The sequence below is a fragment of the Acartia tonsa genome, chromosome 6 (genome assembly GCF_053477335.1).
Source record: "Acartia tonsa isolate MP-2025a chromosome 6, ASM5347733v1, whole genome shotgun sequence".
Lineage (NCBI taxonomy): Eukaryota > Metazoa > Arthropoda > Copepoda > Calanoida > Acartiidae > Acartia > Acartia tonsa.
In genome coordinates this window covers 42,271,235-42,288,457 of record NC_137265.1, presented here as the reverse complement: position 1 = coordinate 42,288,457, position 17,223 = coordinate 42,271,235, and the positions used below count along the sequence as shown (strand labels likewise).

Below are 17,223 nucleotides of genomic sequence, written 5' to 3'. Positions count from 1 at the left end.
TAGTTTTAAATTGCTTATTTAAATTTTAACACAAATTAAATAATAATCTATGGTTTTCTGAAAATCATCTGTAATACCTATTCCAAATGGGCATGTTTGGTGCTTTCCCTCAAAGTAGCTAGCTGGCTTTTTTAGCCTAACCCCTGATATGGACAGACAAGACAAGCTACTCTGTATCTTATATACCTATTATTATTACTTTATCTAACCTGACTTTAAGTAAATAATAAAAATCTCCGTTTTTTTTCTTCAATATATTTTAGAATAAGGTGGCAGGGTGTTCTTTGATCGACTAGGCAATTTGAGAGAAAACTTTTTAAAATGTTACCTGAAGCCAAGGAAACTGGTAATGGTGTGAAAGAGTATGAGGCTGACCCCTATCATGCAATATCCAACCATGGTGATCAACAGACCCTCAAAATTCAGCCCCTTTATCATCTGGGCAACTTTAAATCCTGTTCGTTAAATTAACAATAAATATATTTAATTTATACATAGTTTTTTTTCAAAGGAATAAAAGTAATGCTTAATTTGATCCACTTAACCATTGACAAAAGTTAATGTATAACAATATCTTATTTTTTCATTGGCATGGGGCATATTGTATAAGAAAAACATTAAAAAATTACAAGGTCTTTAGGTATTCTGTTTAAATAACTACCTAAAAAGTTCTCAAAGCCATAGAAAGGACGAGAAAGCAATGAATAATATTTTTGAATTAGCGGAAGAAGTGAACATTAGATACCTTTTTTCAAATCACAGGAATGGCACAGTTAACAAAACAGCGGAAATTTTTTTTTTTGCGCGCGTTTTTGTGTGCTGTACATTTTTTTTGTGATTGGATTTTACAAATTTTTTTATTTGTTGTTAATTTCCTGAGAGTGTGAAGTGTCCAATATGATAAGGACAGAAACCAAATACCAGAATGAATAATGCATTTAGAGAAACTGCCCAGAACACGTGCTCCAGAAAAACTAGGGATCCGTCCAGGCCTGAAAAAAATATATTTATATAAATCTTACAAAAACAAGACTTTTGTTGATGACTTTGAATTAACAGTTACAATAAGGGTGACAACATTCATAAGTAGCAAAAAAAAATTATGGATTGACAAATGGGCAATGTAAAATACAGAGCAAATGTTCAGTGACCATGAAAAAAGATAGAAGAAATGAAAGAAAATCATGAAACCTTTTGTCTTTTGTTTCATGACCGACAGATAGGTACTCTTTGGAAAGCAGTTATTTTTAAATAAATCAGCAAAAGTTTCAATAGTGACTAATAGTGTTTTTTTCAGCTTCAATTAGTAGAAGATAAATAATTGACAATTATTATAAATCATTGTCATTATTTTACACTCATCAAATTCAATTTAAGTGTTGATGTCATGCAGACAATACAGATTTAAAGGTAAAAATGGCAACCATGGAAATACTAACCGAGTAATCTCTCCCAGGTAAGCTCATCCGCCGCCCTGTCCCACTCCATCCCATTCCACTGTTGGTCCTCACCCTCGGCTCCGCCTCCTGGGGCCGCACCTCCGACTCCACCCTCCAGAATTTCTGGCGCTGCCGGCTCAACAGGCAGTTCCTACAAATATTAATTATCAAGCAAACTTCGTGGTAGAATCACCTGATTGACGACAATATAAACAAGGCCAATTCCGTGAAATAAAGGGATACTGTTTGAAATGGTAAACCAAACAAAAGGCAATACATTGAGATATAAAGAGAAACAATTTAGGCATAGGAAAAAGTTTCAGTAACTTATCTTTTGACTTATGTACAAGTACATTTAGAGAAAGGCTGAGATAACTTAGCAGTAAATACTAAACAAAACACAGACATTTGCCGACAAGTATAAAGAAGCCGCGCTACTCAAATTAGAAACACATAGTTTTCTTTCTTTTCAAAATTCCTTTTTACCTGTGGTTCATCAGCGCCCATATTATCTAGACCAGAATCATTTTCCTCCTCCTGACCATCTCCGCCCTCCACAAGAGGATTCAAAGCAGCCACGCCTCCGTCAACATTATCAGCAGCTGCGGCCACACCAAGGCCTAGTCCACCTCCAACTGGGTTCACTCTCAAACCTGAAATTGTATAAACGGTAATAAAAAGTTTAGCAATATTCCACAAAACATCCAAGACTAAAATTAATACGTGACAAGTGGCAAAATTTTAGCCTTTTAAATTGATTGAAGCGTTTCTTAAAAACCCATTACCTTTTGTTTCTGTCTATTTTATCTTTGTTTAACTTTACCCTGCAACGACTTAAAAACGACGGTACATACAACTTTTCGAAAACTTACAAGTTGAATTAAAATGCCCCATTACGTAGAGCAAACAATACTTTTTAAAAGGGGTATATGCTTTTGTACTTTTCATCTAAAATAATGTTATAAAAAATTTAAAATATGTATACCTGCAGCTGCCTGTCCACCAGCTGGATTAGCAGCAGGCTGGGGCTGCGGACCAGGATCTATAACCCTTAGTTCTGGTTCCAGCCAGGCGGGACCTCCTCCGTGCAGGATCTGTTCTCGTAGCCATACAAGGCCTAACAAAAAAGATATTGGGCACTGAGATCAGGAAAATATCAATTTTGTTTTAATGACCTAGTTGCCCATTCTGTAGATCAGAATTATTGGTTGAGAACTTAGGACACAATAAGTTTTAAATAAAAGTACCCAAAGTTTTATGTTAAATAGAAGCAATAAAACTTTGAGTACTAGTTTAATTAATACTAAGTCTAATGACACACCCTTCATGTTTAGTTTTGACAGTCTTAAAATATTCTTTCCTCTTGAGTGTAAAGGTTTATAAGGCCTAACTAACAAAGATGTGTCATTACCTATGAATGTGAGTAAGGTTAGCGAAACTACAGCAGTTCCAACTACTATATCAGAAACTATGTTCTCACTAAAAAATATAAAATTTAAATAAATCATTTATGGAATGTCCTGTCAGTCCCGGAGGAAAAACAATTTACGTCATTGTACGATTAAACGTGTATGGGGATGCACCTGTTTTTGGATCAAGGCATGCCTTTTAATCTTACTGTTAAATGTCAGAATTGTCACACTGAAGTTAGGAATCGATTTGGGCTCAAAGTCGGAGTAAATAGTTTCTATCAAAGTGCCTAGTCGAATTGCAAATAATGGAGGGGGTATTATAATTCCGTTTATCATATTGGGTTAAGCAAAAATAAAATAAGACTACTATCCCTCCCATCCACACTCATTTTATTAAATTCATTTTTTTAAAATTAGGGTGGGTTATGTATTTTAAAGGCACTTTTAGGAAAAGCACCAGTAGAGGTGATACAAAACTACTTACGAAGAGAAGACTGTTACAGGTAGAGAAAATATTGAGGATACGGATCCAGTAAATAAGGTTCTATACGTTCTACACGCTGTTAAAGGTACCTAAAATATATACATTAAGATAGAGAGATTAATACTTAAAGGAATCCTGTAGGAAATTTAGCGCTGTAACTGCTGAAAGACTGCCACAAGTAGACCCATTACCCCAAATTTGAGCCGCTCATTGGTCACATACGTTAAAAAGATTTTTTTGGAGAGATTTTCACTTGGTCCGTCCGTCAGTCCGTAACGCTATGGGGGAAATGAGATTTACTCAGCTCCTATAAAAGATAGAATGCTGAAATTTTTTGACAACATTCCCATTATTAAGGAGCACAATTAATTATAAAACATCAATGGCGTTAGGACCGCTTTTTAGCAGGTTTAAGGCTATTTTTGTATTTTTCACATTTTTCTCCATATCTTCAGTGTTGTTATCTTGCGATTTTCAAAATTTTTTCAGTTATAGATATCTAAATTAAATTTCCAGTCGTTTAAAGAAAACGACTATGACGGTCAGGCTGGTTTTAAGCAGGTTTTAGGCCATTTTTGTATGTATTTTTCACATTTTTCTCCATATCTTTGGTGTTTGTAGTCCGATTTCCAAAAATGTTTTAGTAATAGATATCAAAATTAAATTTCCTCTCCTTGAAAGAAATCAACTATGACGGCCAGACTGCCTTTCAGCAGGTTTTAGGCTATTTTTTGTATTTTTCCACATTTTTCTCCATATCTTTGGTGTTTATGGTAAGATTTCCAAAATTTTTTTAGTTATACATATAAAAATTAAATTTCCTGTTGTTTAAAGAAAACAACCATGACGGTCAGACTTCCTTTTTGCAGGTTTTTGGCTATTTTTAAATTAAAAAAAAAAATTTTTTGGGATATCAGTATCAAAATAATTTTTCCCATTGTTATGAGCATCTTTTATGTAATTTACTTTGACCGTCATCATTATACAAAATAAAACAGGGTTTCGTGTTTATTTTCTTCAATAAATCAATTAATAAATACACTTTAAATCTACTTGTACATATTACCATTCATGATTTTATTTTTGTGCTTCGCTACTTATGGATGTTGTCATCCTTGTTTTTGTAATAAATTAATTATAAGGATGAATATTTTTTCCCTATGCCTAGCCCCTACACAAGGACTCTGGTAGGAAATTGACAACATATTCATATGTGCTGTACTAAATCAATCATTACTTGGACTAATTTAACCAAATTAGGTTTTTTTTAGGTTTTTGATATTTCATACAACCCCCTTAAGTTATTCATTACAGTAAAATACAATTTTAAAATTTATTTACTGTGTAAATATGCATAAATATGACGTTTTTACTTACAATTATGTTGATTTTTACTCAAAGCATATATCTTGTAGACAATAAAATGATTATAACTTTCGTTCTATTTAAGATAAATTGATGAAATAAAAAGTACATTCAATTTTATTAAGCTGAAAAGTCACTTATTGATATTAAGAAATAATAAACCCCTTTGAGTGGGGGAGGGGGGGGGGGGGCGTTGAGTATCGAAATAAGAAACTAATGTAAATTTCTTTTCTACGGTGGGTTTTAATGATTCATATAGCAGCCAAACTGTTTTAGGCAATACCCATTTGTCTGTCTGTCCCTCTGTCTGTCTGTCCTTTTGTCTGTCTGTCCCACCACTTGTCTGTCTATCTGTCTAACTGCCTCTCTTTTGGATTTCAATGAATCATCTAGCATAGCCTAATTGTAATTTGTTAATGCCTCAAAGACTCTCTGTTACTATTTACCTGTCCCTCTGTCTGTCTGATCATTCACAGGTTCTCTATTGGATTTTATCTAATTAATTGTCTATTTTAGTAAAACTTTGATAATTCTTCTTGCCCGTCTGTCTGTCTATCTACTGAGTTTCTACCCTTGGTCTAACAGACTTATTCACTTAATTTATAAAAAATTAGATTTAACTAATAATATGGTGGTATCTTGTACCAAGAGATACACAAATAACCTTGTGTTGAAAAAAAAACAAATAAAAAATGATTCAATTTCTTCTATGAAGAAAAAGTGTAATACATGTTCCTTTATTCTTTTTGTACATCAAAAATATGTTTCAAAGGGGGGAGGCGGATGTGCCACTTTTTGAAACCAAAACTAAAAGTCAACAAAGGAACTCAACTAAAAAAAGAGTTACAGGTCTGAGATTTTGCATGGCAGTTGCTTTATAGAGGTACAATATGGAACTGTGAAGAAACGGCGGCGCAACCGCCGAAAACCGCCGTTTCCCGCCGAATTTTTTTTGGCAATTTCTCGGCGGTTTTCGGCGGATGCGCCGCCGTTTCTTCACTGTTACATATTGTAACCCTATAGAGCAACTGCCATGCAAAATCTCAGAACTGTAACTCTTTTTTTAGTTGAGTTCCTTTAACTTTTAGTTTTGGTTTCAAAAAGTGTCACTTTCGCCCCCTCCCTTTATAATATCAGGTTATATTCCATTAATTTATTAACAACTAAATTTTTTGACACCCCACTTATGACTTTTAACAGCCCCCTTTAACTAAAATCAAGGGTGATTTTATTAAGATTTTACCAAACCTACTTTACATAAGAAATTTATTACATTTTAAATTTTTTTTTATAAAAAGAGGATTGGGATATATCTCCCTCCCAACATTAACTTTAAAAACTATTGTAAAATATATTAAAAGTTATAAACATATATCTATCAAGATCATTAAAGGAATTAACTCAAGTTTGAGGGGGGGGGGGGGGCTTAATGCAACCATCTCGTAATCAATGCACAAATTGCAATTAGAATTGAATTTTGTTACAAAACTTGGCATGAGTAATCCTTGGTACATATATTTTCCCAAAATGGAACAAAAAGTTGCAAAAGTGACGGCTAACAGCTGGCGGCTCAGTCATTTAGCCGTTTTTGGGCTATATTCAGGGCGAAACTATCATTAATTGCATAGGAATCAACTTTTTGAAACATATTTTTGCTTTAAATATCCATTTTTAAAATTTCTTGTACCAGCTGCTAGAACTGGCTGAAAATGGCTGGGAGCGGCTAAGAGTATGAAGAGTATATAGGGCTTGTGACATGTCTAGGGGTAGGTTTTTATTGGTACTGAGCTCAAAAATACTACTATAAATAGTGGGGGTCCATCCATTTGGCAGCTGGGGCTGTTACACAGACTGTTAAAAACCTACCTAGAGACACGTCACAAGCCCTATCTACTCATTCTACTCTTGGCCGCTCCCAGCTGAGCTGCGGCCATTAGCAAGCTGCCAAATGAATTTTTTTGTGGTATTTTAAAAATCAATAAAATAAAATTAATGGTCTTCTTATCAATAAAGGGGGGTTTGGTGCTGGAAGGTGGGCAAAATTGATATATATTGAGCTAAAATTTTTTAACTACCTGGTCCAGTAGTTACTGCATCTAAAAGAAAAACAAAATTAAAATTTTTTTTAAGTTAGGTAAGAAAAACTGCAAAAATGGAATTTGACTTTGCAGATTTCTTGCTACACCTTCATATGTTATTATGTTTTTTTGGTAAATTTTAGGTTTATATTGACATACTAGAATTGAAATTTTGTAAAAATCTTTAAAATTGAGATCACACAAAAGAACTAAAAAAACATTCTTTTTGCAGATTTCAAAAACTTTGAAGTGCTTGTGAGTCCACAATTATTGCATCACAGAAAAAAATATTTAGCATTTTTTTGCTTAAATCAACCACATTTTTACTGGGGGCAAAATTTTTTCCAAAATTTTTTCATGGTGGGATGATTTAATCTACAATATATACTTTTGGCTGTTGACAGCTGTTCTCAGCCATTTTTGGCAGTTTTCAGCTGTTATGCGAAATCTAGAAATTGAAAAAGTGTTTTTAGTAATATGTCCTTGTCCATGACATAAAGTTATAATGTTAATTAAGAAAAGTTTAATTCAATGGAAATATTCAATTTTTTATATCCTTATAAGCCATTACCCAGCTGCCACTATTTTTTGTAGTATTTTTTAGCTCAACACCCCTTAAAACCTATCCCTAATGGATGATTCCTACGTAATTATTGCTGGATTTGCCCTGAAAATAGCCCAAAAATGGCTAAACAGCTGAGCAAACAGCCCTTAGCCATTACTTTTCCAAATTTTTGTTCCATTTTGGGAAAAAAGATCTACCAAGGATTACTCATGCCAAGTTTTGTAATGAAATTCGAATTCTAGGTGCCATTTGTGCATTGATTACATGATGGTTGTCTTAACCCCCCCCCCCCCCCTTAAGCTTAACTTTTTGTTAAATTTTGAAAAACAGACCTACTAAGGATTACACATGCCAATTTTCATAACAAAATTTGGATTAATTGAATATGGGATGGTTGCATTAACTTCCCCCCCCCCCCCCCTACATATGTATGAGAGTTTCCTCATGTCTCAATTTACTAATTAAAAGTTGTACAGTACAGTTGTACAGAATATTGCAAGATTTTTTTATTAAAGTCTGGTAATTAACTTACCTAAAAATAGATAGCATAGAATTATCTGAATCTGTGACTTGCTTAAATACACCCTCCTTAAACACCCCCAACCCCACTTTATTTTAAGGGGTGTAAATTTATTTCCTTTATACCCCCTTGGAATTTATAGAGGGGTGTATCTGAGGGTGTAGGCTCTTGTCAAGAGGGTGGACATGGGTGGACACCTAGGGAGGTGTATCCATCCCCCTTAATTTTACAAGGGTAACCCCTGTACCAACCTTTTGCACGCCTTTGATCTTAACTATACTTTTAGAGAACATAAAGTTGTAAATTCAGTAAATATTCTACAAAAATTATCTTCCTAAATTGATATATGATTTTCAGGGTAATCTCCGGTGGACTTAACATTAAAATTTTATGGAAAAAAAGATATCTTTGGAACATGCATGTCTTGAAATTATCCCCCCTTTGTACTCAATACGCATTTTTAATTCTAAGTGCGTCAATTTTGCGTTTAAAGATACCCTTAGTTTAAGCATTAATTTCTCCAAAAAATGATGAAAAAAGATAATTTTTTTTTTGATAAAATGATAAAAGTATATGTAAAATGAAATTACCAGCAAAAAAATTACAAAGTTACGTTAAATAGAACGAAAATTAGAGCGTTTTGTATGCCTTATAAAATGCGTATTTCTCATAAAAATTGTAACGATTTAGTGTGTTGAGTAAAATATTTACAAACTTCCCGCTTTTATAAGTAGCTAGAGCCTTTGTGCCTATGGAGGCCCTAACCATGCGGATCAACAGTGCCGCTATAGATTAATGATACCTAATTTGAAATAGAACAGTAATAATAATAGAGTCCATACCAAGAAATTAGCGAGGTCACCTCCCCCCCCCCCCCCTCCCCACCTTTTCCATCCATAAAAAGTAGTACCTAGTAACAACATAATGACAAATTAAAAATTGCTATTACAATTATAAATTACATTAAAATATTGGTAAAGTAATCAGTAATAAAAACAGTTCTTTTTGTGTCAATAAAACAATAAAAAAATAAATAATAATGTTTAAAACAAAATACGTAACCCGTTTAATTATAAATAAAGGCTTTTTGGCATAGCTTTTCAACATCTATGGTCAACTATACATAGTTAAGTTAGGCGTGATAGAATCGTCCTAGTGATTTCAAACTACATAAGATTTGGTTAACTTACAAATAATAAAACATATATAATTTTACGAGAAATATTTTAATTTTAATTAATCTTCAATTTCATTCAAGATAACAGACGCTTTTACTCTTAATTAGTGATTCTTATTTGTCCAATTTTCTGAGATTTGGTGCATGGATGTTGACATCCTTGTTTTTATAAAGTAATAATTCTGAGCAACCAGTTATTGTTGGAACTTCTATAATGGAAAGACAAGGAATAATAAAGACTTTAATATTGTTGTTTGCAGTTGGCATTTTTATTTTCCAAATGCAGAATTCTATAAGGAAATACCTGGCACGTCCAGTTGTTCAAATGAAATCATCAGTTCCTGTTCAAGATATTACACTGCCAGTTGTTTATATTTGTCAGGTATAACTTTTAGATAAACAATAAATAAAGGGGGATCTATAAAGAGATCTTATTGTACCATGCACTGTAAATTACACTGGTACCCAAACTTTTGTAATACCTTATTCGTTGGCTAAAAAACCTTGACTTATTTTAATTTGATTGTTGGTTCCAAAGAGGACTATCCACGAACCAGAGCAAGTGATTCTAAGCATCTTCCAGCATTGACCCATAGTATTTTTTTAGTTTGGTTCAAAACCTATTTGTTTTATTGGCTAAAAAGTTAGGTTTCACCATGGTTTAATATACAAAAAAAACTTTGAAATGTAAAGCAATTTCTAAAGCAATATCATCAAATGCTTTGTTGAGTTCAAAGGACAAAATAAAATAACGCTGCAGAAAAGCATCAAATGTTGTAAATTGCAAATGTACATTAATCAAACTGTTTACAAGTTACCAACCCTTTTTCTAAATATGCATTTTTAATCACAATAATATACTTTTGTGTCAAAGCTTTTAAACAACAGTTTGAACTCATCAAAACATTCGATGATATTGCACCAAACAATGCTTAACATTTCAGTTTTTTTTATATAAAACCATGGTGAAACCTTACTTTTTAGTCGATAAAGCAAATATTAAACATAAACCTAGTATATTCACTAAAAAAATACTATGGGTCAATGAATCTTTTGCTCATGTTCGTGGATAGTCCTCTTTATTAGTAATGTTCAAACAAATAATTTTAAACAACAGAAGGAGTAATTTTATTTATTATCTTAGAGGATATAAATCAATTTATTGTTTATTGTCTTGTCAATTAAGATCCTAGAAATTTGGGCAGATTAGCTACTCCAAAACAAGGGTATTCTCGCTATACCAGACACTCACAATCAAATAGTCAAATAAGGCTCTTTATTTCATTTGGCCTGCTTATTTATGAACATTTAATTGTCATTGCTACCTATAACCTTGTTTTCTGACATTTCTAGGGGTTGGGAAAAAAATATGACAAAAAAAAATTATTTGATTTCATGTAATAGATTTGTTTACATTACCTTCAAAAAACTACAAACTGAACTTTTCATCTACAACTACACTGATTTGACTTCTAAGGATTCTAAGTTTGAAAGTGTTTTCTTGACCCCCCATGGGTTTTGTATGAAAATGGACAAAACTATCACTAAGAAGTTTTCAATTTCCGATACAAAGAAATCTCTATTCCTTATGACAGATCCTTCAAGAGTAAGTGAACTAAGAACAGATGAAGTTCATGAAACCAGAGTTTCTTTTGGCCCAACTTTTGAAGATTATTTTGACTCTGCTTCTTACATCATCGAATACACTTTGTACGATGAAACTATAAACGATGGAATTAACTGTGTTGATTACAGCAGGCTGAATTCCAGCTATGGAGATTGCATCTGGGAAAATATGAAATCAAAGCTATTGGAATTCTATGGATGCTTGCCTCCCTGGTTTCCAAGAGGAACAGGACTCATCTGCGAGGAGGATCTTGAAATCAAAGTGAATGATGCTATGTCAAAGAGTATGACTGCAGACATAAATGAAATGATTAGAGGAAGGGAACTGGATATGTTTCAGTCTTGCCTTTCTCCTTGTATAAAGACTGACATCAGAATGACCACAACATCTTACAAGTACGTATATTGATAACATAATTTGAGACAGGTTTTTGTTCTATCAGTTATTAAGCTATGATATAATGTAATAAACTAAACATTAAATGGATGGATTGATAATGCTTTTTTTTCACAAAGAAAAGAGTTTAGAATACTAAATCACAGCAAGGCAGTATGAGGTAAAAAGAGTAACTGGAAAGAAATGGCAGGGAACTAAAATTACTATTTTTCAGGGCAAAAATGGTTGGCTCAGGAAGAGTGAACTTTGTAACGAAGGAAAGTGTAAATGTGTATACTGAGGTCTATGCATATGATGAATTCAGTCTTGTGGTAGATTTAGGTAAAAACAAATCAAATAGTATTAAGGATTGATGGATATTTATATAATATATCTTAAACAGGTTTGATGATATTCATAAAAGGTGAAAAAATCACAGTTTCTATTGCGTCAGAATACACAAATAGTTAAAGAACTATTATAATTTTTAGCAATTCTTAGGCATAGGTTGGCCCTAAACCTGTGTGGCATATATTTTCAAAACACTAACCCTGCAAGGGCAACCATTTGCCCTTATAACCTACTTATCAAAATATGACAAAAAGAAAAAACTTCATCCTCTTTTAATTTAGTTCCAAATGAGGGTTGAGGGGGATTTCAGCTTGATTAGACACTTGAAGGAAACCACCGATTCTAATTTTGTTGTGTTTTCCACATAGGTAGTGCACTTGGCCTCTGGCTTGGACTATCAGCTCTTACTATTGTGGATTATCTTATCAATGCACTCAACTTTGTTAACAAAAAGTTTCATTAAAATCATTCAGAGCTTCACTTAAAGGGCGAATATAGGTTCGATATGATATGAGCTTATATCAAAGGTGCAATTCCATAGATTATAAATAACTTAAAAATATTGACATATTCAATTGTATAAGTCTGTTTATAGCTTAAAACCCGTCAATCTCGAAGAAAATATTTTGTAATTAGTGTGGTTCCCTAAGAACTCAAACACCCTAGCATCACACAAGGCTTCGTGGCAAGGTTGAATTAAAAAGCTTTCGTTAAATGATAGTCGTAATAACGTGGAAACCAATTAATCAGGGGTAAATATACCCTCCTTCTACTCTCATAAAGTAAATTATTTAAAAGTTAAAAAAAAACATCAAATAATGTAAAAAGTAAAAAAAAATAATCGATAAAATTTTCTTGGAGGAAGAATGATTTCAAATCCCTGTTTTTTTGTGGCCGTGTGTGTGTGTGTTGAAAATGCGTACACAAGGGTTGTTTATATCATCATGAATTAATCAATTATCTCTGTACAGAAAATAAACTTTAAGACGTATTATTTACCCTGTCAATACTCCTGACGCCCTTCTACGCAAATTATTTTTATGCTTTTTAAAAAATTAAATAAACTAGTATATAATCTAAAATAATAAACATTTAAATTATCTTTAAAGGTGCGTGCCAATGTAATAGTCAATCAAACTTAAGCAAAATAGTAAAAAAAAAGTCTTGTAAAGGGCTAAAATAAACGATTTTGTCGGCAATCTCATTTATTATATGTTCAATTGAAACAGAAAATTGCAAAATCTACTTAAGGATTTTTTTGAATTTTTAAATTTGGCATAGATATTAAGAGATATAAGTTTTCCGGAATTTTAATGTAGGGAGTAGATTTGAAATCTGCATCAAATTTTAAGGATTTTTTATAAAATTCGTTTTTTGTAAAATTCTTTATCTAAAAGCGGAAATACATTTTAAGTTAATTAATTTTGACCAATAGGATAGGTGGATTTTAAACTACCTGCGCGCTAATTGGTTGAATGATGTATGACATCCAATCAGAGCGCAGATTTTTTAAATCCACCAATCACGGATGCCAAAATTAATTAACTTAATTTGTATTTCCGCTTTTAGATAAAGAATTATACAAAAAACGAATTTTATAAAAAGTCCTTAAAATTTGATGCAGATTTCAAATCTACTCCCTACATTACAATTCCGGAAAACTTATATCTCTTAATAGATATTCTAAAAGTATGTAATGGCACCTTTGATATAAGCTCATATCATATCGAACCTATATTCGCCCTTTAATGCAGGGATCTTGGTTTATGTTGATAACCCCTCCTATAGATTTAAATTATTGGTTGAAAAGTATGGACAATAATAGTCTAATTTACAGTCAAATGTCTTTTTCATCCCTGCATTAACGCAAGAAGTCTTTACAAAAAAATATAAAAACTTTGGTACCTAACCTTTGTCTGCTAAAAAAGTTTTATTTGCAATTAATTTATTTCTTTTTTTAATCTATATCTGTTCAATTTAATATTTTCATTTAATAAATGTAAATTTTTATCTTTTTGTAATACTTATATTTATGGTGTAATTTGATTAAATTGAAACTACTAATTACATATAATAAAAAACCTAGGTACCTATAAAACAGAAAAACTATAACGGGACAATTCATCGTAAAGAACCCAAGCGACTAAAAAAACTGGCTAAAACGACCAAGCTAATAATGCTTGAATCAATTCTACAAGAGATGCGATTAATATTGATGACTTTTCTTTAAAATTTCGTTATGAAGCAGCAGTAGTTAATAATTTTAAATGTTATCATATATGGTTGAGATAGATTATGCAATCCGACCGACAAGAAATAGCAGATATACAAATCATATTCTTCAATCTACGAAGGACTGACGGACAGACGAAGTTAGTAAGGATGTTTAACAACCTTCGTTATCAATGAAAGAAATGTGTTGTAGTCGTAATGACGCTGAAAGTATCAATCCCCTTTTTTATGACCATTTAAGCAGAATGTGTTATCTTGCTGCACTGTTTACTCATTTGACTCTATTGGATATTAGATCCTGAGAAAATTAGTGTAATTCATGCTCTCTATTGTATTATGTTAATTGTTAATTCTCTAAAATTTCAAAAATTGTTTTTGTATCTTTTTTCCCTAAAAAGGGACTTTTTGTACTTAAAACTTGTCCATTCTTTTCAGAAATTTTATCAAAACATTTTCATTTTCGGACAAAATTTCCCCAAAATTTCCGCGGAAAAAATGTCTGGGAAATTAAGTCCATTCCTTATCCCAGATGGGACTAAATGCCACATAACATTTTATACTTTTGCCGCACCAAACCATTCCCATGTGCTAGTCATACATGTGTAATGACAGTACATTGTTTACTAATTGTAATTCATTCAATTTCTTATTATAATTTAGTATCAATTAGTTCTTAGAGCTGAAAGGTTCTAATTGTGAAATATTGTTAAAATAATTCAGTTCTTCTTTTAATTTAGATTAAAATAATTCTATTGAATTTAGTTTCAAGTTTAAATTTAACCTTTTTGCTTCTTTCAATTAAGCAAATTAAATTTAATGAAATCTTTTAGTTTTTTTTTAAAAGTTTTTTTTAAAGTTTTTTTTAAATTTTATTTTAAATTTTTAGATATTTTTATTTTCCTATCCATGTTATAAGTGATAATTTTCCAGACCAAATGCTACTCTATATTTGTTATAATGTGATAACTCAAGGTAATACTTTTAATTATTACCTAGGATTCTTTTTAAAGTCAAGAGATAGATTAGGTACATTTATTGCTTCCAATTGTTCTAAAAGCTTTTCTTTTAAATCACCATCATCCTATGAACCTGATTCTTAAATCAACATTTTACCAGGCTGAAGATTTTCTGATGATCCGTTGAGAGACCCCTGACTGCAGACATTTTAATTCTTTGACAGTCTTAGTCATCCACTTGTCTGCATGAAGCTCCCCTCTCTTTGTCCTTCTGATGCTGGTCATCCCTCTACAAGCCTAGTTATGCAATTAGAAGAAAGCTTACAAACCCTGATATCTGAAGTAAGATTTAATATCAACCAAATTTGAACTATTGAACTTAGTGAATGTAGCTTGGTCTATTTTAACTTAAATTTTTGTAATAGTTTACTTTAAATTATCTAGTCAATTGTAACTTATAATTCAATCATAATGTTCTTTAAATAAGTTTAGTTATGTTGTTGTAAATAAGGCTAAATAGTTATTTAATCTTTATTAATTAGATTTATCTTTTTTAGGTAAATCTTTTTACCTTTTCACCATGAAACGAGTAAATATTGCAGAGTGATATCACAAAATGGGTGCTGTCCGATCTTGCTATCATCCACCTTGGACTATTTTTAACACAATACTGGCCCACCTATACCCCCCTGTATTTGGTTGCCAGTACAGTAAAAAGATTTAATAACCCCAAGAAGTGTAAGCTTAAACCACCTTCTGTTCAATACCAACCATCAAGAAGCATTTTATCACCACCCTCTTGAAGTAAATCAGGTTGTCACAGCTTTGGTTTGTTATTCTACTCATCAAGATTATTCTTCTTTATTATCTTGTTGGGATAATTGTAATCCTTGTCATGTACAGTGTGTCAATCTTTGCTTTTATTCCTTTCAATCCAAATTCTCCAGGATTGATCCGAGCTAAATACTGTCATTATATGGATAAATTCTTGTTCCTGTTCTGATGACAGAGTGTTGCAATACAGATTTAGGACTTTTATTACCAGTAAGGCTACTGAAGCAACTACACAGTGGTACTGTTAATATATGTATCTCCCTAGATCTATCTCTTGCAAAGTGAACTAATTTAGACTCTTTAACATCTATTAATTCTAACCTACAAAAAGTGTATTGATACTTTTTTGTTTGTCGGGAGTGTTGTAGTCGTAATGACGCTGAAAGTATCAATCCCCTTTTTTATGACCATTTAAGCAGAATGTGTTATCTTGCTGCACTGTTTACTCATTTGACTCTATTGGATATTAGATCCTGAGAAAATTAGTGTAATTCATGCTCTCTATTGTATTATGTTAATTGTTAATTCTCTAAAATTTCAAAAATTGTTTTTGTATCTTTTTTCCCTAAAAAGGGACTTTTTGTACTTAAAACTTGTCCATTCTTTTCAGAAATTTTATCAAAACATTTTCATTTTCGGACAAAATTTCCCCAAAATTTCCGCGGAAAAAATGTCTGGGAAATTAAGTCCATTCCTTATCCCAGATGGGACTAAATGCCACATAACATTTTATACTTTTGCCGCACCAAACCATTCCCATGTGCTAGTCATACATGTGTAATGACAGTACATTGTTTACTAATTGTAATTCATTCAATTTCTTATTATAATTTAGTATCAATTAGTTCTTAGAGCTGAAAGGTTCTAATTGTGAAATATTGTTAAAATAATTCAGTTCTTCTTTTAATTTAGATTAAAATAATTCTATTGAATTTAGTTTCAAGTTTAAATTTAACCTTTTTGCTTCTTTCAATTAAGCAAATTAAATTTAATGAAATCTTTTAGTTTTTTTTAAAAGTTTTTTTAAAAGTTTTTTTTAAATTTTATTTTAAATTTTTAGATATTTTTATTTTCCTATCCATGTTATAAGTGATAATTTTCCAGACCAAATGCTACTCTATATTTGTTATAATGTGATAACTCAAGGTAATACTTTTAATTATTACCTAGGATTCTTTTTAAAGTCAAGAGATAGATTAGGTACATTTATTGCTTCCAATTGTTCTAAAAGCTTTTCTTTTAAATCACCATCATCCTATGAACCTGATTCTTAAATCAACATTTTACCAGGCTGAAGATTTTCTGATGATCCGTTGAGAGACCCCTGACTGCAGACATTTTAATTCTTTGACAGTCTTAGTCATCCACTTGTCTGCATGAAGCTCCCCTCTCTTTGTCCTTCTGATGCTGGTCATCCCTCTACAAGCCTAGTTATGCAATTAGAAGAAAGCTTACAAACCCTGATATCTGAAGTAAGATTTAATATCAACCAAATTTGAACTATTGAACTTAGTGAATGTAGCTTGGTCTATTTTAACTTAAATTTTTGTAATAGTTTACTTTAAATTATCTAGTCAATTGTAACTTATAATTCAATCATAATGTTCTTTAAATAAGTTTAGTTATGTTGTTGTAAATAAGGCTAAATAGTTATTTAATCTTTATTAATTAGATTTATCTTTTTTAGGTAAATCTTTTTACCTTTTCACCATGAAACGAGTAAATATTGCAGAGTGATATCACAAAATGGGTGCTGTCCGATCTTGCTATCATCCACCTTGGACTATTTTTAACACAATACTGGCCCA

General features: G+C 31.8%; 2 protein-coding genes across 3 annotated transcripts in view; one reads left to right on the top strand and one right to left on the bottom strand.

The window, feature by feature from the left end:
* Usp14 (ubiquitin specific protease 14) overlaps positions 1 to 17,223 on the top strand; it is a 91,550-nt gene that overhangs the window by 38,365 nt on the left and 35,962 nt on the right. The gene's annotated exons all lie outside the window — the stretch shown is intronic.
* LOC145322707 (E3 ubiquitin-protein ligase MARCHF6) overlaps positions 1 to 17,223 on the bottom strand; it is a 46,890-nt gene that overhangs the window by 27,419 nt on the left and 2,248 nt on the right. For both annotated transcript variants that reach the window (XM_080164929.1, XM_080164928.1), the window contains 7 exons: positions 3,336 to 3,424; positions 2,851 to 2,918; positions 2,425 to 2,556; positions 1,926 to 2,092; positions 1,440 to 1,590; positions 879 to 992; positions 329 to 458 (listed from right to left, as the gene is read on the bottom strand). In XM_080164929.1, coding sequence (XP_080021055.1) covers positions 329 to 458; positions 879 to 992; positions 1,440 to 1,590; positions 1,926 to 2,092; positions 2,425 to 2,556; positions 2,851 to 2,918; positions 3,336 to 3,424 — 851 coding nt within the window. The remainder of the gene's footprint in view (positions 1 to 328; positions 459 to 878; positions 993 to 1,439; positions 1,591 to 1,925; positions 2,093 to 2,424; positions 2,557 to 2,850; positions 2,919 to 3,335; positions 3,425 to 17,223) is intronic.